This window comes from Manis pentadactyla, chromosome 6 (assembly GCF_030020395.1).
Source record: "Manis pentadactyla isolate mManPen7 chromosome 6, mManPen7.hap1, whole genome shotgun sequence".
NCBI lineage: Eukaryota > Metazoa > Chordata > Mammalia > Pholidota > Manidae > Manis > Manis pentadactyla.
In genome coordinates, this window is record NC_080024.1 from 54,898,514 (window position 1) to 54,920,874 (window position 22,361).

The window sequence follows — 22,361 nt, forward strand, 5'->3', positions numbered from 1 at the left end:
TTTATCATCATTTAAATGTTTAATCTCACTACCCAAAACCCCCTGCAGATACACTTCTTAAGTAAATAGTGACAAGAATACACTTTTATAGTAAAATTCTAAAACCTGAGCATTTTATGAATTAAAAAACTTATCAGAAAAAAAAGAAAAGCTAGTTATTGGATTTTCTCCTGAAAGTAGAATTTCAGAAAAGTAAAACTCTGGCTTCACACTGAATCAGTGGACTTTAAAATCGAAGGTTGGATCACTGAATGTGAGGGTAAGCTTTCAGAAGAAAATGTGATTTCCATCAAAGTAAATCATAGCTGGGTAATTATTCATTAGTGCTTATTATGAAGATGATCAGGCATTGGCAAAGCGTAAAAAGTGGACTCAATTTATTTCAATTTGCAAAAAGCCATTGACCAGTTTCCTTAATAATGTTAGCTTAGAAAAATTATATGCCCAGTGGAATTTGGGACACATTTGATGATAAATAAGAATTTAGGAAAAACGAATAGAGGAAGGCTGGAGTGAGCAGACATTTGGTGAAATATGAAAACTTCCAGCAGTCAAACATATTTATTTCTAAATTTCCTGAACAATTCTGAAATTAAATAAAAGTCAGTTTAAATATAAACTAAGGAAGGATTTTTTTTATATATAGCAGGTAATATTTACAGAAATTACTAACCCAATGCTTGATGCAATCTGTCTATATAGATTCAGAAAACATTCATAAATTCATAATGGGCTTTTAAGAGAAACAGGGAGATTTGGGGTAGACTACAACCGTGACCTTTCACTGAATATCCTGGAGTGTTAGTGAATAATACAGTTTGAGAATGTATCTGATGTAAGATGATATTAAGTTTTTGAATCTTCCAATTCTCATAAATTTAATGAAAAATATGGATTTGTATGCTTTGTTTCCCACTCAACTAGCAATTAAAATAACACAGTTGGATAGCTATCTTCAATGTCTAAGTTAACAAAACAAACAACTATAGCTGCTTTTGCTTTCTATTAAATCTTGATACAAGTAATATTCTTTAGTATAGACTTTCAGTTGATCTTGTGTGTAACAACCATTTAAATGTTAGTATTTTTTCAAAATATATATATTGAGGTGAAAACATTGTAATACTCTGAAATTTAAGAGACATATTATTCAGATGTTGTACTATTTTTACTGTAAAGAATAACATCAGTCTTCTAGGTCTTCAGAACTAGAATTCTGTATGTAAACATTCAAAGCAGCTATTTTTTTATTACCTCTGTATAAAAACTAGATATTCCAGCTTGACATGATGCAAAATTTTCTCCAAATTTTCTCACATAATCTAAAATGAAGTAGAAAACAATTCAGGATTTCATTTCAAAATAAAGACAAAATCTGCATAATCTTGTTATTAATCCTTACAAATATCCCTTTTTAGGTCTATATTTAAACTATCACATTTAAAAAATTATAGTAACTTTGATAACATTTAAGATCACAAATATCTTCCATATTAATCTTCAAAATATTTCTATGAAATAGTAATAAAAATATCTTACCCTACCTCTTTTTCATGGGTATATGAAGTATGATTCAAAAAATTATCAAGTGTCTAACACAGAGGTAGGATCTGTGGCTTCCATTCTAGGTTTCCATTTAAAATAGGCTTCCTAGATTTTGTCCAGCTGAAAATAACAGAGTCAAGATCCATGTGGAGATGGAGAGTCTCTTATGACAAAGCCCCCATGAATGGATGTTTTTGGAACTTACTAAGGTGACAAGGCTTTGCCTCTCCGAAAGAATGGATATAAGTAAGCATCTATGAAAATAAGAATCAGAACTACATCCTTCTTTTGGCTTGGCTAACAGAAAAGTTAAATAAATTGCTAAATCACTTATAATTCCTACTCCTTGTAATTTTCCACTCCTTTTTATATTTTTCCTGATCCCATTAAAAAAAAATTTAGTAAGTTTCCCTATAATTTTAGGTGTCTTAAGTCTATGCTATCTCGAATTTATTTTTTTTTGTAGAGTAAGAGTAGGTATATCTGAGCAAAAATAAAGACTCTACTGTGAAAATATTTTAAAATATAAACCATAAACTATTTGGAAAGAGGATAATGAACACTCAGAAATCTAGACTGAGTTTTACTGCAATTAAGAATTTCATATTCAAATTTCAAATTCAATTTCATTTATCTTCTTAACATCCAAAGGCAAAGAAGGCATATGTATCAATCAGCTTTTCCACAGCATCAAATGCCAGAGAGGAAAGACCCCAATATTAACAGAATCAATAACTGAATTTGCATACTTGGTCAAAATTTTGTCAGTTAAGAAATTGTCTTTAGACACAGCAGTAATCATTTTGATTAGAAAAATTGAAAACTGGAATGCATTTATATTTAATTCTGAGTTTTCCAAAAACATTTTTAGCATTTCAGCTCTGGTGCAGATATCATTTTTAATGCTCTGTAGACACCCTTAATTTTGGTCACTTCAGTGGTTTATTTATGTACTAGCTCTGCCTGTATTTATGCTGCCCATGACCTAGAATTTCATGGGGAAATCTTTCAAACTTAAGATTCTAATCTCTTGCTGTTTCAAGGAAAACATTTGAATTAAAAAAAAAAAGATACAGTGAGTGGGAAAGATTTATTTACACTTAACTTGAATCTTTCTGAATATTCTTAGAAGCTAAATGTAAAGCAAGAAATCTAAGCAGTTTTCTTCTTTCTGATCAGATTTTTAATCTAATTTCATGATTTCAACTGTCCTATATTTACTGAGTATTAGACTTACTTATACTGAATTGAAAATATATTTTATGCAAAAGTATGTAGTTATCAACTAGTTTCCTAAATTCTTCAAATGAGAGAAACTGTAGAATTTCTATTCCTAAAACACAAAGTACATTTATAAAGGTAATACTATTGCAATTGAGTAAAAAAAGAAAGAATACTTTTAGTTCAAAACAATAAAGCTATTTCAATGATCTCCCCACATCCAAAACTGAGAGAAAAACTTTTTTTAAAGCATTCACTTGTCTCTCTTGGTCTAGTTAATATCAAAATCATGCCTTACCTTGGTAACATGGAGCTATTCTTTTACTTAATTCTGTTCGTAAATCAGAGGGCATTCCATAGCAAACTCCTGTGGGGAGCTTATTTTCATTCTTTATATAAAATATGTTTTTCCATCTATGTCCACAAGTCTGAATAAAACATAAAAGTACAGTACATGATGTAAGTCACACCCAGAATACCTGATTTCATGATGTTATCAGTGGACCGATTCCAATAACCTACCACAACAGATCCGTTTTCTCCTGGCTGTCTGGAAAGTGTGACCCCCAGCCACTGATTGTCTCTTTCTTCCAAGCAAGTCTTTCCACAAGGTTCTCCACTAGGGCTACCTACAGCATTTGAAAATAAGTTTATCATCAGTTATCTTGAAAACCATGTTATTCTTGAGAGCAGATAAACACACATGCTTATTCCCAAGGCTTTTCCTCCAGACATGTGTGGCATGTCCTCCTCCTCTGCTTCTCTATTATCTTACATTCAGTGCACAATGTGGGGGTAACTGTGTTATTCTGTCAACATAACTGCTCTCTCACAAGGGGAATTTGGTTACAGAAATGACCTCCAACTGGTAACACCACCAAGAGGTGGCCTTAGTGTAGGAAATAGCTAGCCAACATGGCTAGGAGGGGAAGACCAGTTCAAGCCAACATAGGTTGTGCAAAAACAGCTGCACCCTGTAACGCCTGGCAACGCATTTGCAACTTCTGATCATTTATCTAGCGTTATAGGCAACATTAACAGAGCACTTTTCAAGGCATTTCTTGTATTGAGACAGTAAGAATAAAACACAACAGTCTTCTATTTAAACAGCTTGAACAGTTTGCTGAAGCTGGAAGGTGACCCCTGAGCCTGTAGAAAGTAGCCGTGATAATTAGCATACTAATGCCTAGCATTTAAAAGAAACTGCCCTAAGGCTTCCATTTAGTGGATTGTGACTGTTTTCAAAGAAAAAAAGGACTTGAAAAACAGATTATTTCAATAGTAAATAAAAAAATTAAATAGGCATTATAACAAATGCATGAGTAGCCAAAAAGTCAAGTAAAATATTACTCGTGGACAGTGCCGTGTAAGAGCTCTAAACTGTGTAAGAAAAAGTGTTCTTCCCAGTGATAATATTTTTTTTTAGTTAGAGTGACTGCTTTGTAGTAGGGATTCTATATTAAAGTGATTTCAAATAAGTGATTTGGAGGGATAATAAGATGCAGCATCCTAAGATTTCTTTTGCTGCCTTGTCACCCTCTTGAGTTGCCATGTGACAGTTTCATTCTGCCAGAGCTTAATGCCATGGGCAGGTAAATACATCTGCTTAATTGGAATAGACATACAGGACTCCAGTTTGTTTACTCAGTTTGAACACAAGTCACTGGTACCAAGTTTTCATGCATTTAGAGTGACCATCTTCTAAATCATTAAGCATTCTTTCTACTGCTATAACCTTGACCCCTAGAAAAAGCTTCTTGGGCAAACTCACAATACCTACATAAATAAGTCTAATATTTTGAAGGTGAAATTATTTGCAGTTAATCTCCTGGGCAGGAAGGATTTTGTAAGGAGTATAGGAATTTGTTTGTGGATACATCTATTTGTTCTCAGATTAGTTGTTCAGACAGTAAAAGCTGTTGAAGGCGACATGACTGAATGGGAGGGTTTCCCGGCCCCTTCCCTGGAGACTCTGAGCCAGCAGGCCCAGGTGAGGGCCTGACCACCCCAGGTGACCCTCATGGGCTGTTGCTGTTACAACAGGACGTGGACGATGCTTTGCTGGACAGATTTCTTGTAGGATAATGATGTCTCCCACCCTGGCTGTGTGGAGCACTGGACTAAAAACAAGACAAATAGGGTTGATTAACAAAGCCTGCTTGGAATGGAAAGGAAATCTTGCTGCAGTCCAAATCTTGATAAAAGATTGTTCAGGTAGAAACATAAGGTCTCCATTTTAAAATTAATATAGAAAGAGGGAAAGGAGGGGAGGAGAGAGAGAGAGAGGGTCGGAGAAGAGGGAAGGACAATGTGTGTGGCGGGGTGGAGGTGGGGGATGGTAAGGTCTAACATGTTATTGTAGCTACACGATGCCAACATAATTGAAGACAGAATGACAAATTCTAGTTTTCATTGTGATGAAATTTTCAATTTAATTTTTCACTAAAATTGCCACCCCCCCAGTGACTTTTTTCCCCTAATAACAAAAATAGATGATAAATGGCATTCTATCTACCCAAAGTTGAAGTTTCTATTTAGCACAATAGACACATCAATGAAATATATCTTCTCTGAAAATACCAAAGTCTATCTAAAATTATAGTCAGTTAAGTAAGGCAAAAGAGAGAAAGGTCACAAATATATTACTTTATTAAATATGGTATATTTAACACATACTTTCTTCAAAATCACAGTATTCAGAAAAAAATTCACTGTCCTAAAAGATGCTACCCAAAAGTTTAAAAACAGTGGGCATATAATAATTGAGAACAAAATACCGAGTAAATTGCTTTGATGAAAATGGTCAAAAAGTTTTTGTGCACAAAAACAATGAATTATTACTGCCTGTTTCTTAGCTGAGCTCTCTATTTGTAAATTTAAAGTGAATACTAGAGAAGCTCTTGTTATTAAACTATTTTCTGGGGCCACAGATGATTCCATAGTGCATCCTCTGTTTTTTGCACCTCCAGGTGCTCAGTCTCACACTTAGGTTCACACACATTGTAACCAAACTCACCTTCCTACTTGATCAATGTCACTTTCCTCAAACATCTTTCTCTCCATATCTGAGCATCAGACCTCTGAGACTTTGACCACCTCACACCCCCACTTGCCTCTCAGGACTTGGGCCTGAATCACACCACCAACTTCCCTTGCTCTTCAAGTCTGCAGATAGCAGATCATGGGACTTACTCGGCCACCAGAACTGAGGGAACTGATTCCTATCATGAATCTCCTCTTATATTTATCTGATCTACCTACCTATCCTACTGGTTCTGTTTCTCTGGTGAACTCTTACTAATACAACTACCTTTATTTATTTGCAACTATCCTGTCTACTTCCAAGCCTTAGTAAATTTACTGTGGCCAGTACTGCATCTTGTTCATCATTACCCCACCCCCAGCACACAGCCCAGAAACATGTGAAAATGGAAGCCTCGATAAATGAAAACTGGTTCAAAGCTTCACAGCTGCGGTTTGACCCAGTATCTCTATTTGTGATTTGTCTTACTTTGAAATGTATGTGCAAAAGGACGATTCATTGCACAGGCAAAAAAAATTCATGGAAACAGCAGTTATGAAACAATTATTCTCCCACATAACAAACAAAAACAAATTATAGTAAGTGAACAAAAACTCAGACTCACATTTACATAGGTTTCTCTTTTTCACTGCCTAACACTGCTTCTGCCATAGAGGCAGCACCCAACGGCAATGGCAGTACTAGGTACTTTCAGCCCTGGTTATGAGACGGATCAGTTCCAAGTACAGCCTGTATGTCCCCACTACTGTTCTGGGTCTTAATTTCTAGGAACTTTTTACCATTTTCTTCTGTAGTGCTTGCAGAATCTTGGCAGAGAAGACGTTCGCATCATCAGCGTATGCTCAGGGCTTTCTCCAAAGCTTTCCCTAAACTTGCTTGTTCCTGAGTTCACCCCTTTATCATGCGGTTCTCAGCCTTGACTAGACATCAGGATGGATGTGGATGAATAGTGACATCTGGTCCCCACTCCCAGCAGCTCAGATCTGATGTGTCTGGGTTAAGACCCACATATCAGAATTGTTCGAAAAGTTCTGCAAGTAGTTGTAATGAGCAGTTGAGCTTCTGAGCAACTAGAACAACTGCTCGACAGTGTAAATGGTTATGCCTTTTCCTGTATTATATCATATTTGAAAAGAAACTACTCCATTTTCAAAATCATAGTGATATTTTGTGTCCTCCTTGATTTCAGCTACATGTTGAAATAGGAGATCAAATCTCAAGCAGTGTTCTTCCTATGGAAATACAGTATTTCTATTTTGTTCAGAAATAATGATCATTAAAACTGTCATGAGAAAGCTAATTCTCATGCATTTCCCTGACAGAACATCATAAACTAAAATCATCTCAATATTTTATCCAAATGTTATGCTGAAATGATTTATAATCTGGTTTTCAATCCAGCTCATACATAACTAAACTCTTAGTAAATTAAATCAGCCTTTTAACTGAAAAAGTATTTTACATGGCTTAAAAGAGGTCAGCAGAAATTAACATGTGATAATTTTCCATGCTTTTATACAACTAGAATGACTAATTCTTAGCACAGTTGAATGCATTTTCCTAAGAGACATTAAAAGGAGAAGACCATGTAAAAACCATACTCCTTATTTTAAAAATGAAGCCCATTTTTCCTTTTTCCTTTTGCCTTCATATGGGGAAGAAAATATAAAGATGTATGCTTACTACTTTCATTTTTTATTTCCATCTACTGACTTCGTAACAGTACATACATGTGTATTTAAATGTGAACAAGCAGTAATTTTGATAGACAACTATAAAGGGTATTAGTACAAAGCCAATTAGGAACATTCTTTGCTATCCATTTTATTGTTGTTATTCACATCTCCATTTTAGTGTCATTGCTCCCAGTGCTAAAATATGACAGAGACTATGGGAGACTATCTGCTTGATGTCACCTCCACAAGAGCAGAATGACTGTTTTGTTGACTGTGGCCTTCCCACAGCACAGAACAGGGCCTTACATGCAGCAGGCAGGAACAGAATACGTATTTGCTGAGGAAGGGAATTCTGAAGTAGTTTATACCACCACGAAAATCCTTTACTAGAGGGTCTGCCTGCAAAATATTCACCAGTCTCTCAGGGGTCTAAGCTTGGAGAGGCCTTCCTCTTTCACAGCTATTCTTCCTTGCTTCTCTTCCAAAATATTCTTCCCTCAAGTTTTGAGAGAGTAACAGATGGTGTGGGAAACAGTGTTTGCAGGTCTGAAGACCTTTACAAAGTATGATAGTGAGTGGAATGATTTAAGACCCATCGGCTGCCCACAGGAGGTCCCTATCTCAGAGGCTTTCTGCCAGGACTGTGGGGAGTACTTGGGCCAGAGCCTAACAGAGAAAGAAGGCAGACATTCATTGATGTTGACATTATTATTATTTAAAGGATTAAGATAAACATATGATTAAGCTGCACAAATGTCATGCTGTCTATTCTCCTTCATAAAACATCTCATGTCAATGAGATCTCACCATACATATTAACTCATTTAATTCTCTCAGTAGCAGAAGAGGACTGTTACCAATCCCATTTTACAGATGACAAAATTGAGTCTTACAGAAGTAAAGTAACTTGCCTGAATCCATAGGGCTGGTAAACGGAAAATATTAGAATCAAAAATTAAACACCTGTCAGCAACTGAAGCTCTCTGTTACTTTCTACTACTCCACAGTATATACAACAGAACTTTATAATACTTCAGCTGTCTGAGTTAAATGAAATTGATTTCACTTTCTAAACCTTTTTTCAGCTGAACATTTGCAAAATATCACAAATCTGCCCACAGACTGTACAGTCACCATTCTAGTGTTCGAGAAAAATGTCACTCACTTGGTCCCTATCTTGCCCTGCCCTTTCCCTCCATTTGGAACAGTATTTTGGCATTCCCACTGAGAATGGGCCACGGGGGAAGATCAGACTCAAAGTCCTTCTTTCTAGGACTTCTTGGCACTTTGAGCGAAAGACCTTGTGGGTAGGAGAGTCTCGGCCTCTTGGATGCAACAACACACTGGATTCACTTGTGTGTCACCAAGCTGCGGCTTTCCCATCGTTTCAGACATTTGACTGGGGCTCTCAATCTGACTTTCTAGCTACTAAGACAATATATGCATTTATCTGATCTTTCAAAACACATAACATGATTTCAAGCTTCAGAAAAATAGTGAAATCCCCTACTTCCAGCAATTACTTTATAAGGTTGAAGTTCTATTCTGTTGAAAGATGAGTCCTTAATGAGTCCTGTATGTTTCAAACTTTTCCACTCTAATTTTTTCTTAAATAATTCTGAAAACTTAATGACCATCTCTCTATTCTATTTTCTATAAAGAGTCATTCACTCAAGATACCTTTATTTGTAGAAACACTCATCACTCAGGGAAAATAATTACATAATTCCTTCCTCTACCTAAATTCAGAATATTAGGAAAACAGATGGGATTAAAAGTGAACAAATAAATTCAAATATGGAAAGATTATAAGACCTATCAACTCAGGTATACAAAGGTCACAGAAAATGTATACATCTGTAGACAAGACTGCCTGGCACCTAGTAGGTATTCATTAAATGATGAATGCCTCTGCTCTCCAGTATACCCACATTATGTTGATTTAGACTATGCCAGCAGAGGGAGCTCACAGAGCTGGGAGATCTGATCAGCAACCCTTAGCTCTTTAGGTCAAGTGGCCCCTTCTTTTAAGATTTTCTTACCAAACCCTAACTACTATTAAATTCACTATATTTTCTGTATTGAACTATGTACTTTCCCCACACATCTAATAACATGTGGTAGTAATGTTTCTAAAAGTGATGTTTATGAATGCAATAACAATAATTTTGAGTAATGAAAAGTAAAAGATACCCAAATTTTAGAGATGTTAAAGGACATGAAAGCACTAAACTCCCAAGACCATTTTCCCCAGCTCATCTAGCAGCAAATGAGTAAAATATCAAAATAGCCACCCAGTTAGAACCCATTCTCCAAGTATTTTCTGTCTGGAAAATAACATGCATTCAAAATGCCATATTTACAGACTTTTAGTCAAAATCTGATCATGGTTAATAATCATACTCAGTTTAGGTGAGAAAGAGCTCATATAAATACCTAGACAGTTCATATAATCATAGGCCTGAAAAAGCCAGGTCTTTCAGTCTATTTCATTTCATTTTATATACTTTTTTTTTACTTTTTTATTTTACTTTATTGTATTCAGAAAGAGTTCAACACAGAAGTAAATGTCCCCAGGAAGTAGTGCAAAGTTTTCAGAGTTGCAGTTTTATAAATCTGGGGTGACCCTGGGTCATCACGAGGCTTCAGGACTGTAAAACACCAGGTCACTTGTGAGCTTGATTCTAGGTTCAGCATCTCCTCCAGGCCCTCTATGCCCCAACTTATTCAAATTCCTGCAGAAAACCTAAACAAGTCTTTTACTAACTACAGCAGGAAAATGTACCTTAACTGACATATTTGTTGAGTATAATTTAAAGAGGGAATGTTATCTCACAATAATTACTAATATTTATTATATGCTTCCTATGTACCAAGCACATGTTTAATACATGTAAACATAAATATTAACTCATTAAATTTTCATTACATCCCTATGAGCAGGTATTATCATTACCCCAATTTTATAAATGGGATAAGCTGAAACAAAGGGATATTTAGCATTTGCCCAATTATACCCCTAATAGGCAGGGAAAGGAAGGATTCAGCCCACACTGTTAACTACCACCCTTATACTACCTTATAATAATTTGCTTATTAGTCTTTTCCTTGTTAAGCAGATATTGACATTATTAGTATTGCTATTGAAATTAATATTGACACTATTAATAATTATATACTAATTCTGCTTGACACACTAATACATTAATACTGGCATTATTTATAGATTGACATTATTGATACTGACACCGATACTGACATTATTGATAATTTTGACTTTATTTGGATTTAGAGAGAATTGACATTATTAGTAATTGATACTGACCCATTTACTCCAAAGCATTCACTACCCTGCAATTAGAAGTGTCTAAAACACAGATCTGTTCATGTCATGCTCTAGCTGTAATCACCTTTGGATAAAGTCATCCAAACTGAAGAGAGTTTACAAAGTTGTACAAAAAAATAATCCCTGCTTCTCTCTCCAACCTACTACCACTTCACACTCCAGAGTCCAACTGTATGCACTTTTTTTTTTTCAGGTCAAAGATGCCGTGCTCTCAAAGACCTCAGGGTCTCCATGCACACTGTTTGCTCTGTCTGGCACCCTTTCCCATAACCTCTTCACCTAGCTAACTCCTGCTTTTTATTCAGTTCCCCATTTGATCATCAGTTCCTCTGGAAGACATTACCTTATTCTACTAACTAGTTTAGAAATTCTTACTATACTTTCCAATAATAACTTAATTTGTAGATTGTAAATCCACCAAGGCAAGGACTATGGGTCTATGGGTCACCATATCTAGCCCCACAACTGTTGCCACAGGGAGTTTTACTTTTTTTAATCGTTAGCAATATTACTCAGTGATAATTACACTTAAGGCAAAAAATAAAATGCATTTAGAAAACCTCGTCTCTCATGTTAGGTGGAAATCATTCTTTCAGAAATGGAGTTTAGGGATCTCTTAACATGACAGCTTGTTAATGAAGCTCTCTCTTGATTTTCTGCATAATTAGCATAACAACCTATTTTCAGAAATGATTTTTCAAAATGACCAGTCTGTATCAATCTCAGCTTCACAAACTACAATTTAGAGCATAGCAAATGAAAAAGAAAAGCTAACATATTTGAAGTTTCAGCAAGGTTCGCCTTTTAATTTTGAACTATAATTCCTGCAAATCAAACAGAAGTGAGACTGAGGTAACCATTAATCTAATGATGCACTGCTGATTAACCTCTTCCAAATAGGTTATACAATATAAACCAAGAGGTTGGCTAAAATAATATAATTCTCAGAAAGAAATCGGAGAGAGTGAATAATGACTAACTTGTGATGGACTATTGTTCTCTCCAATAAGAGAAAAAGGCACAAAGGACTTAAAGGTCTAATAACTATACAACACTTAGTCTTGAAAAGAAAACTAGAAGTCTTATTCATTTATATGTGTACTGGGAAAACAACTGCTAAAAAGTTAGTGCTCTTTTATGTAGGGAAGTTGTTTCTCTAGGGCAGTGCTGTCCAATAGAAATATAATACAAGCCTTATATGAAATGTTTAATTTTAAGATATTTTATTTAACCTAATACATCCAAGATATTCTCATTTAGATATGTAATCAATATTAAGTTTAAAATAGTTATTTTGATATATAATCAATACCTAAAAATTTAATGATTTATATATATACATGCATTCTGTACTAAGTCTTTTAAATTCAGTAATGTAATTTATATTACAGTTCTTCTTACCACAAACTAGCCACATTTCATGAGCTCAATAATGTATTTTATATTCTAATTCTTTGAATATTGGTAATCCATGGATGGACTATGATTAAATACAGTTACGGAATCATTAGTTGTGATGCCTTAATTTAGCAACGAACTGATGAAGTTTCCCTTTAGAAAGCCTTACCAAGGTCGCCGAATATCTGAGTGGAAAAGCAACGGGACATGTGGAAATAACTATGGCCTCCTGGGTCATGGAGTCTTCAGGAACAAGTCTGGGCTCAGACTGTTCTAATGGGGAGAATTACCTTCCTTTGGTTCATGGTAAGTGAGATGAGAGACCAAGAAAGTGAGGACACCTTCTCAGGCAGGCAGGGGGTTGGAAGAAGCCTATTTGCATGCAAGAAAAAAAGCACCTTTGCTACAGTTAATTTATGTCACTGAAAGGGCTATCTAACTCTCAACATCTCATGCCCTGAACATTCTAGATAAGTGGGCATTTGCTGCTCACTTCTGATTATGGCTACAGTGAATATGCCACAGTTTAAGGCATCATTATCCAAGGAGGGAGGAGGGGAATGGAAGGGTACTGATATCCTCTTCTGTGCGGAGGAGTCTATCTGAATTAAACTTTGATCAGAAATTCTAACCAAGACCTAAGAATGGTCCATGTGGACAGTATTTTGAATTGCATAGGGGATGCATACCATTTCAAGAGCTCTTTCAGCTTTAACTCCTTGAAAGCAAGTTAAGCTATTCCAGTGAGAGAAAACACTTAACATAGAATCTAAGCTCCATCTTCACTTATAAAATTTTCTGGTTGTGTCAACAAGAAAACATTTTTTGTTTCATTTCAACTCTTATCTTTTAATTTATATATTTAACTTTTTGTTTATTCATTGTTCCTATTGATTAATCTCAACTTAACAGAGAGCATACAGATATAGACTTAAGTAAAAAATAGAGATAAAAAATAAATAAATGGATCCATTTTTTGAAATTCTGTCCCAAGTCAGTTGCTGAGTTAAGCATTTTCCATACATTAGTCACCCACATTTGAGACGGACAACTGAAGCATCTTTACAAGCTGTAGAATTTGAAGATTGTGTGAATGTGTGTATTTATATAAGAGAGAGAAGATGGAATGTTTAAAACATTATATGAGAAGTAACTTCACTCTTATGCAGATATTCAAAACTATTACTACAGCTATTAGTGCTTCAATTAGTTGACTGACCAGAAATTTTGTCACCCTTTTTGCCTTTTATCTCAGTAAACATCTTTTATATTGGCCCCAAATTTTAAAGTAAAAAATATCATTCTGGCTTGTCATTTCTAATCAATCCTCTTATTCACCAATCAGGTTGATGACAATCAAACTTTCACTTGCCTTTATTCATTTATCTGTCCAATAAATCTTCACTTAATTCATGTTTGTTGCACATCTACCATGTGTACATTTGTCTGAGGACACTTCTGTCATCAATCCCTATGCTCCACATGCCCAAAGAATTTTCATTTTCCTTCAGTTTGGACAGGCATTATTATCTTACAGTTCATGTAATTTTATGACATGATTTTTCCAGTTAAACACAGACATCTAAAAAAGAGTTTCAATGCCCTTCCAGACAGGAAGTAGGTGCTTAATACCAGCAGTTATAATGTCATGGATCAGGCTGTGACAGGACAACACAAATGAAATTCTTTCCTCTTAAGACTTTGTCATGTTCTATTAGCAGATCAAGGTTGCCTGCTCCCTCCCTAATTCTTCATCCCACAACTCTTCCATGCAATGAAAATTACACTTTGCAAAATTATTCTAAATGAATGGATCTGTTAATGTGTTTTTCCTGATCTTTCCTAGTCTGCCTTTGGGAATGGAAGATGCTTAAGGAAAGGCTGAGGCTTATTCTATATGAATAGTCTTAGAATTTTATGAATACTCTCTGAGTTGAAAATAAAATTTCCATTATGTTGGAATCAGCTTCCCAGTTTGAGAAAAAGCAACAATTAATATAAAAAGAAAAAGGGGTTAAAGATGCAGCAACTAGCTCATCCCAAAAGGCTACTGAGGGCAAAGATAAATATGAAAAAAACACCAACTGTAACCTTTTATTCACCATTTACTGATGACTCATCAGCTCCGAAGACAACATACTGGACTTAATTTTATTTGCATACAAGATGTATACATGAAAGCAAAGAGCTTAGCCTTTGGACCCAAGCAGATCTGACCTTGACTTTGGGTCCCATTTTTCACTCACTAGCTGAGTAACTTTACAAAAAATACTTGGAACCCTCTGAGTCACAGAGTCCTCATGTGTAGAGGAACAATGCCAAGCATGACCCTGTGGCACTTTGAGGGAAAAAAATTAAACAACATATATAGCAGTGCCCAACTGCTTGGAACAAGATAGCTCTAAATTAATATTAGTTCCCCTTTCTTTCCCCAGGTCTGTTCAAAGCAAAGTTGCTTTTGGCTTTGAGACAGGAACATTCTCCCCTCCCCCATCAGAACACGTTTTTCACCTTATAATAAATCTAAGAAGAGGCATTAAGAAATGACTTCAAATAGAGGTATCCACTGAACATGAGTTTTTGGAGGGAGAAATCAACAATTATGTGTTAAGCCTCATTTTAATTAAATTAACAGTAGAGACGCCAATTTTTCTTTATTTTTTTCTTTCAATTTCAAATTCTAAGTAAAACTATATCATTTTCTTTTTTAGAAAGCCCTTAGGCTAAATGACAGGATATAGGATCAATTTCAACTGTTATTCCTGATCTACCCCATAGCTTGTCTTTAGCAAAGCTGATAGGTCAAAGATAGAAATAAAATTTAAGTCTTGGTTTAGCTGGATCCTGTTTTTAATGTGCCGAGAAACTTTAAAATGTGTTTTATACACGGGGGTAGAGAGGAAGAGGTGAAGAGAATGTATCACAAGAAACTTTCCTCTACGTAGTTTTGTCAGGGCTAAGCAAAAGAAGAAAAATATTGACAAAGAAGTGGACCACTTTTACACTAAGGGGAGATGGTGTGGAGCTAAGAATGGAAATGATTTGCTTTAAACTAGAAGTAACAAGCAACACGAGTTTTTCCAGGATTTGTGCTACCCGTGGGGGCCACAAGTGGGGCGCCAGGGGAGGGGGGAGGGAAGGGCAGCGGGTTCACTCGCTCCTGTTCCCATAACCGACTCACCCAGCTGGAGTTGTTCGCATGTCCGGTCTGGATTCTTTGCTATCCTGCATCTGTAAATCGCTCCGGGACTGACCACTGAAGCGTTGGCGAGCCAGTTGGCCGTGGGCGCCCCCACTATGAGCCTAAAGCGAGAAATGTGCACGTGCGCGCAACGTGAGCCGTGCTGCTCACTGGTTCAATAGACTGCAGCTGGCAGCGGGGCGCTCAGCCACCTCCTCCGCCCACCAACCCGCGCACCCCACCCGCCACCCCGACTCGCAGCCCCAGGGCCTGGAGCCAGAACACACCCCGGGCCCTGCTACCCCAAGATAAGTTAGTTTTCCGAGCATATCTCCAGCGAGCTGGCGGTCGCAGCGTTCGTCTTTTGCCTCCGCCAAAGGGAGCAAAGTTTGAACCGGGCAGGGAATCCCTAGGCGCAGTTCCCCAGCCGCTCGGAGATGCAGAGAGCGCCTGGCTCTGACTCCACTCACCATTGGTTCGCCGCGTGGCTGTGCAGCACCACTGAGTAGCCGAACAGGGTGTTGGGGGGGCCCTGGTAAAGCAGCGCGCTCTCGGTGTCCACGTTGTAGGGGCGCCCGCTCGGGACCCCCAGACACAGGAGCAGAAGCACCGCCTCCCGGACGGCGGGCCCTCGGGGACCCGGCCCGCACCTAGCTTCCCCAGCCATGTGCTCTCTGAGGGGAACATTCAACACCAAATGGCTACTGTCCCAAAGTTGCGCGGGATGCGACGGGCAGCCGCAGGGACGAGCGCCCCAAGAGAAGAGGCGCAGCTTGTCCGGCGCCGGCGGGCTGGAGGGAGGAAGGGAGAGAGCGAGGGAGGGACAGAGAGAGGGAGGGGAAGTGGGGCCGCCGCGGGCGGAGCGATGGGGGCGGCCTGGGATGCAGCACGCCCGCTGAGCCCCACGCCCTGTTTCTGCAGCCGGGAGGTGCGGGTGCTCGCGCTGTCCCGGGGCGCTGGTTGCTGGGTGGGGTCCCGGGCGTGGCGTCAGGCACAGGCCCCGGCGCCATCTCCCCCAGCGCGCGGCTGTAGGGGGCGCTGGGGGACCTCGGCTGCGCAGGACAGGCGTCCAGGTCCGGGCCGGCCAGCCCGTGGAGGGCGGGATGGCTCAGTGCTCCCGCAGCTTTGCGAGAGTGGAGCTGCAAGGGGCGCGGGACTTCGCCTTTTAACAGTGGTTGAAGCCTGGATGCGGAGCCGCGTGGTCCAAAGGCCAACTGCAAACCAGTACCCCAGGACTTCGGCAGGGAACGGTCTGCATCCCTCGTTGACAGTTAAGGGCTCTGTCTGATTTTGGGGAGCTGTTGGATAAATTAACCAGATGACCACCAATGAAAAACAAAAAGAACTCCCTGAAGGCTCCTTAGAACATGTTGGTGACAAAGACGTTATGGCTATTCACCACAAGACTCAGAGCCCTGCACCCTTCTATGCCCACTTCCTTCCTCCCCCTACACACTTCCTCTTAAGTCCAGGCTGCACGCTTGAGGGGGCTGACAAGCAGAGGCTGGGGCTCGGTGGCACCCGCGGTTTAGGCTCTGGCAGAGTCCAACAGCGAGGCTGGGTTAAGGAAGCACTGTGACTTGCCTCACTCAACGGATTCCTGCGTCTGGTTCTTGATATTCCCCCTACCCATGCTTCTAGCCAGTTGCCAACGGATACACCTGCCATCAGAAGTGTAGACCCAGTTTAAGGTTCAGAGACGGACACCGTAATGAGCCTCTGACAATGCACTGAAGACCCACAGCGCAACGCACCTGAACTAGTGATGATCATCATCCTCATGCAGTCCAAATATGCCTCAGGTTTTTTTTTTCCTGGAACAACCAGAGACAGCATAGGGAAAACAATGTGCTCATCAAAGGGTGTGTGTGCAGCAAAAACATACTGAACTAGCAAATCTTAAGTTGTAATAGCAGACACGTGATTAAAACACTTGTTCATTTATTCAGCATATTCATGGAACAGGCACTTTGCTAGGTCCACACAATACCGCAGTGAATGAGGTAGCACAAGCCTTCAAGAACATTCTCAGCCAAGTGTAGATAAACAAACTTTTACTAGTTAGAGAAGTTCTGAATATTTTAAGGACACTTAAAGAGAGATTTTAAGGACAAAGAGGTTTGAGTTAGGCCAAACAGTTTGAGAGAAAGAACAAGGGATGGTGCTAGCCAGGGCCAGGTAAAGGAACTGGGCGAGGCAGTCCTGGCTGGAGCATCTAGCTGCCCACACACAGATTAGTATGATAAGAGGCTGACTGGGAGAGCAGGGACACATCATGAGCCAACTTCCTAAACCCCATTAGGAATTTTTAACTCTGCTGGGACTGACCAGAAGCTATCAGGGATTGAAGAATTTGTCAGTGGTGGGTTTCAGAAGTGTGAAGAAAAGACTCAACACAGAAAACCTAATTTTGGAGGCTCTGGCATAATATATAGGGAGGTGATGGCGGCCTGAACTAGGAAGCAGCAGGAAGAATAGAGGAGAAAATGTATTCCGGCGATGTCTGAGAAATAAAGCCCCACAGAGCTTGGTGATAGTATTGGCAAATACGAATGTGGAGCTGGGGTGAAGGAGTCAGGATGATGCCTGTTAAGTCTGGGCTCTGGATATGCGGTGCAGATTCATGGAGAACGCACACTGGAGGAATGAAGTGCATGTGTGTGTGTGGGGGGGTTATATACAAATGGGACTTACTGATGAATTAAGTTTTTGACAGGTGGAGTTTGAGATGTTTGTGGAATGTTTGTGGAATGATAGGAAAAGAAAACACAATTATTTTTTACGCTTTCATCAACAGACGAAACAAGAGGAATGGCCCTCTCTTGATTATTTGCAACAAAGTAAAAGGCAAATAATGGTGTGTGATCAATCTGTTGGAAAAATGAAATGAAATGGCATCCAGAACAGTAGCTGTCAGGATCCACAGGGAATGGTCCTACTCTCTTTTTCAATTCAATGTGTATTTTATCCTGAGTAGATCCATTTACTGGTTTCAGCCCAGTGCTACAACCTGCTCACATTGTCATCATTCTGAAATAAGCAGTCCCTCTAGTTTGCAGCCACAGAATATCTAGGTGAGGCCTGGGAAACAGGCATGTCACCACGAACCTCTACTTCTTTCTCTTCTTTCACCAAAATTATATAAAAGGAAATCTCGCTTAACACCATCCTTTTCATAGCATAATTCAGGTGAGGCTCGGCCAGTGGAGCACTTCACAGGGCAGGATCTTATTTCCATAGTTGTGGGTATGGTTTGGTGATTATTTCACCACCTTCCTAAAGACAGCCATCCTTTATTACCTCACACACTATGCTAATCCTCAGTTGCCTTCCTCCAAGGTTTAGAGAACAGTTCACTTTTCCTAAACTAGTACAAATAAAGGGGATTTAATGTTGCTTTGACAAAGCCTGAAAATGCTGCTATCTATCTTGCCAATGGGTTTCATCTCCGGGCAAGTTCACTCTTGATTCAGTGAGACAGAGGAATGACAATGGAACATTCTTGGGGTGAAAGGGTCATACCCAACTTTATTCCCATGGTGGCAGGTCAATCACTAGAATCCTGTCTACTTAGAGCAAGTCTGCAGGAAGCAAGCCGGTCTCTGCCTCTGGGTCTCTCTGTCCCCGCAGCTGCCTCAGTCTCTGTCCTCGGCACTGCCACCACTCCAGTCTCGTCTCTGTTCTCCTGCAGCCTTGCAGCCATACCACCGTGTCACCCAGAACACTGGGCAGAGCTCTTTACATAGAGTCAATAATGATGAGTTGCCCACACGTGTGCAGTGAGCTAGCCAACCAGGACCAGGTGAGAATCCTGGCCACAGGACCTTTCATTTTCTTTACATTCTCTAATCAATGTTTTCATAGGTAAAAGTGAGAATCAGAAGAGGGGGGAGTATGGAGAGGGAAGAAGATGAGGGCTATTTAGTTTTTTATTTTTTATTTTGGTATCATTAATCTACAATTACATGAGCAACATTATGGTTACTAGACTCCCCCCCATCAACAAGTCCCCACCAAGATGAGGGCTTTTAAAAACTACTTATGCCAATCCCTCACCTGAACTTAAAATATTCAGTCATTCATTAATATGTGTCATTTGATTGACAGGTATCAAGTGCCCACTGTATGCCAGGAGCTGCATTAAAGACTCCAATAAAAGAAAAAGAAAAAATACAAGTGATTTCTATTCTTGGTAAGAAGCCCTTCCCAGCAGAGAGGCTTCTGATATGGGCGCATTCAACTTGATAACCAAGTTGTTATCAAGAGTGAGCATTTCTCCTTCTTGAAAGCCTATTTTATTGGGATATTGCCTTTTGTGAGCTTTTTTTCTCTTTCTATCTGACACTTAAGTGTCGTTTGCTGGCTCCTTTTCCCACACAGTAAGAGTTGGAAAGCTCCAGGGCTCCATTCTGAGTCCCCTTTCCTCCTCATTCCTCCTTCCCTCTTTAGGAGACATAACCTATTTCCTTTGTCTTTAAATACCAGCTAAATACTACCACTGAATACCACCGTAAGTCCCTAATTCATACCTCTAGCCTGGGCCTCTCTTCTGAGCCCCAGGTTCACATGTTTTACGGGCTATCTGATGTCTCCACATGGATGTCTAGTGACCATCGTGCCCATAACATACCTAACATTGAGTTCTGGTTCCCTCATCCATGTTGAAACAATTCTTCCACCCAAGTTCTTCCTTTCCAGGAAATGGAAATTTATCTGCCCAGTTGTTCAGACTAGAAATTTGGAAAGCAATCCTTGATTCCTTGCTCTATTTCCCACATCTCATCCATTAATCATTAAGTTCTATCAACTTGACTTTCAGAATATAAATCAAGCTCATCTGTGTATCTTCTTCTGCCCTGCTTTTACCTGCTTCCAAGTGTGCAATCTCATCTGGGCTATTCAGTAATCCACTACCTGGTCTCCCTACTTGTTCCTTTCCCACACCGTCAACGTCCCACATAGAAACTCAAGCAAATTTTTAAAATTCTAAATCAAGGCATGCATGCTACTCCCTTTCTTAAATCCTTTAAATAATTTCCCATTGCTCTTCTAGTACAAACCACACTTAAGGATAGCCTGCAAGGATCCTATGATCTGGCCTCTGACTACTTTGCACTTGTTATTGACCACTTGTCCCTGAAATCACTTTGCTATAGCCACATAAGCCTTCCTTAGCTTCCTCAAGTCCATCAAGGCTTTTTCACCCCAGGGGACTGACTTTTCCCATGTTGTTTCTTTGCCTGGACACGTAGCCTCTGACATGTTGTTATTCTTATCTTTCTTCAGTCTCAACTTGAGTTTCCTCCTCACACGAGTTTTTTGCCCACCATTTAAAATAGGTCACCGTATTGCTCTCCCATAAATTATCCTTCATTCTCTTCAGAGCTCCTTAATTTATAATCAAATATATAATATATATAATCTTATAATATATATTACATATACATATACTTTTACATTTTGTCTCCCTTTCTAGAACACAAAGCAGAACACATGTTGTGTTGTTACTGTTGCTCACCACTAAATCTCTAACACTTCATATTCTACCTGACAAAGAGCAGGTCCTCAGAAAGTATTTTTTGAGTGCTCTTTACATGATTTGGACTTTGTCATCATAAATGTCACAAACTGAGAGAAATCTGAACATGTGTGAGTTTATGTACATGTGTTACTACATGTAAAGCGATGTGTTAGGTCCTTTGGCAGATGCAAAGATGTGTACAATGTGGGTCCTACTCCCAAGCAGCTTATAATTTTCAAAGAGAGATATGATAAACCTTAGAGAACCAGGGAGTTTAGTCAAATGTGAATGTCATATGCAATGGCAAATCAGCTGCTAACAAATGGAGTAGGCATAAAGGCAGTCTTGAGATCTAAATTTGGGTATAGTGCAGGGACAATGAAAGAACTGATATAATAGACTGGGAAAAACTGACATGAGTTGTCAGGTGGGGATAATATGGAGAAGTTCTGTATGACTGGCATTTTAACACCAGGTGACTGGGACAATGATACTAATTAATGCAAAAGAATACAAAAAGCAACAAGAACGAGGAGTTGGAATGGGGAGGAAGGGAGAGTGTGGTGAGATGTTGGTGCAACATTCATAAGTATGTCTGGCAGTAGTGTTTGGTTTTTTGTTTGTTTTACTTTCTTTATAAGATATTTTTTAATTACTAAAATAAAGCATGTAATGTGAAAACTCTTAGGGATGCATAAAAAAGTATTTCCAATCTCTTCCTGCCTTCCTCTAATCCAACTTTCTGAGCACCCCTTCCCCCAACACCAAATAACTTGACTGTGTCCACATGTTTGTCTCAAGGTCTGCTCTTGGGGGATCCAAGCTAAGACAATAGGAGGTTGCTGGTTTTTACCTCACAGTAATAAATTTCTCAACAAAAAACAACCTTGGATTCTTTATCTGGATATATACTATTAGACCAAACTTCCTGATGCTTAAATATAAATATCAATGATGGGGTTGCTTTAAAAGAAACTTGAAACAAGGCTTCTTCTCAATTACTCAAGTTTTGAAACCTGCTGAGAAACTGTGAAACACACCTCAGAACCCCTCACTCTGGAAAACCCAGGAGGCTGAGGCATTTTTCCAAGGACTCATCCTCTGCTGGAAGAGGGTTAACCTCCCCACATTTCGAGGTTGCCCCTGTTTGCAGGCAAGGATGCCCCCACATGCCAGTGGAGTCCAAAGGTGGAGATGAGAGACACAGGCACCCAGGTTAGGAAGCTACCAAACTGAAACTGTCTCCCCAGCTATGTGGTTGCTCAGGTAGCCTACAGGGCAGGGCACCGGCGCTGTGTGCTACAGCTGCCAATCAAAACCTTGTGTGGTTTGTTAGTGTGGCTCAAACTTGGGTTTTGATCTTAGTTTTCTCTGCTTGGATGAGGAAAATGAACAAATGTGGGTAAAGCTTTTCATGCTCTGTTTAGCAC

At 39.1% G+C, this 22,361-nt stretch overlaps 1 protein-coding gene across 2 annotated transcripts in view; it reads right to left on the bottom strand.

Moving 5' to 3' along the window:
* Nucleotides 1–16,114, bottom strand: part of ITGA4 (integrin subunit alpha 4) — a 63,197-nt gene extending 47,083 nt beyond the window's left edge. The window contains exons 1-5 of one of the 2 annotated variants that reach the window (XM_036879409.2): nt 15,881–16,114; nt 15,411–15,532; nt 3,289–3,395; nt 3,065–3,194; nt 1,255–1,322 (exon numbers count right to left, since the gene is read on the bottom strand). In XM_036879409.2, coding sequence (XP_036735304.2) covers nt 1,255–1,322; nt 3,065–3,194; nt 3,289–3,395; nt 15,411–15,532; nt 15,881–16,077 — 624 coding nt within the window. In that variant the 5' untranslated portion in view covers nt 16,078–16,114. The remainder of the gene's footprint in view (nt 1–1,254; nt 1,323–3,064; nt 3,195–3,288; nt 3,396–15,410; nt 15,533–15,880) is intronic. The other variant, XM_036879410.2, reaches the window with a different exon arrangement.
* Between the last annotated feature and the right edge of the window lie 6,247 nt (nt 16,115–22,361).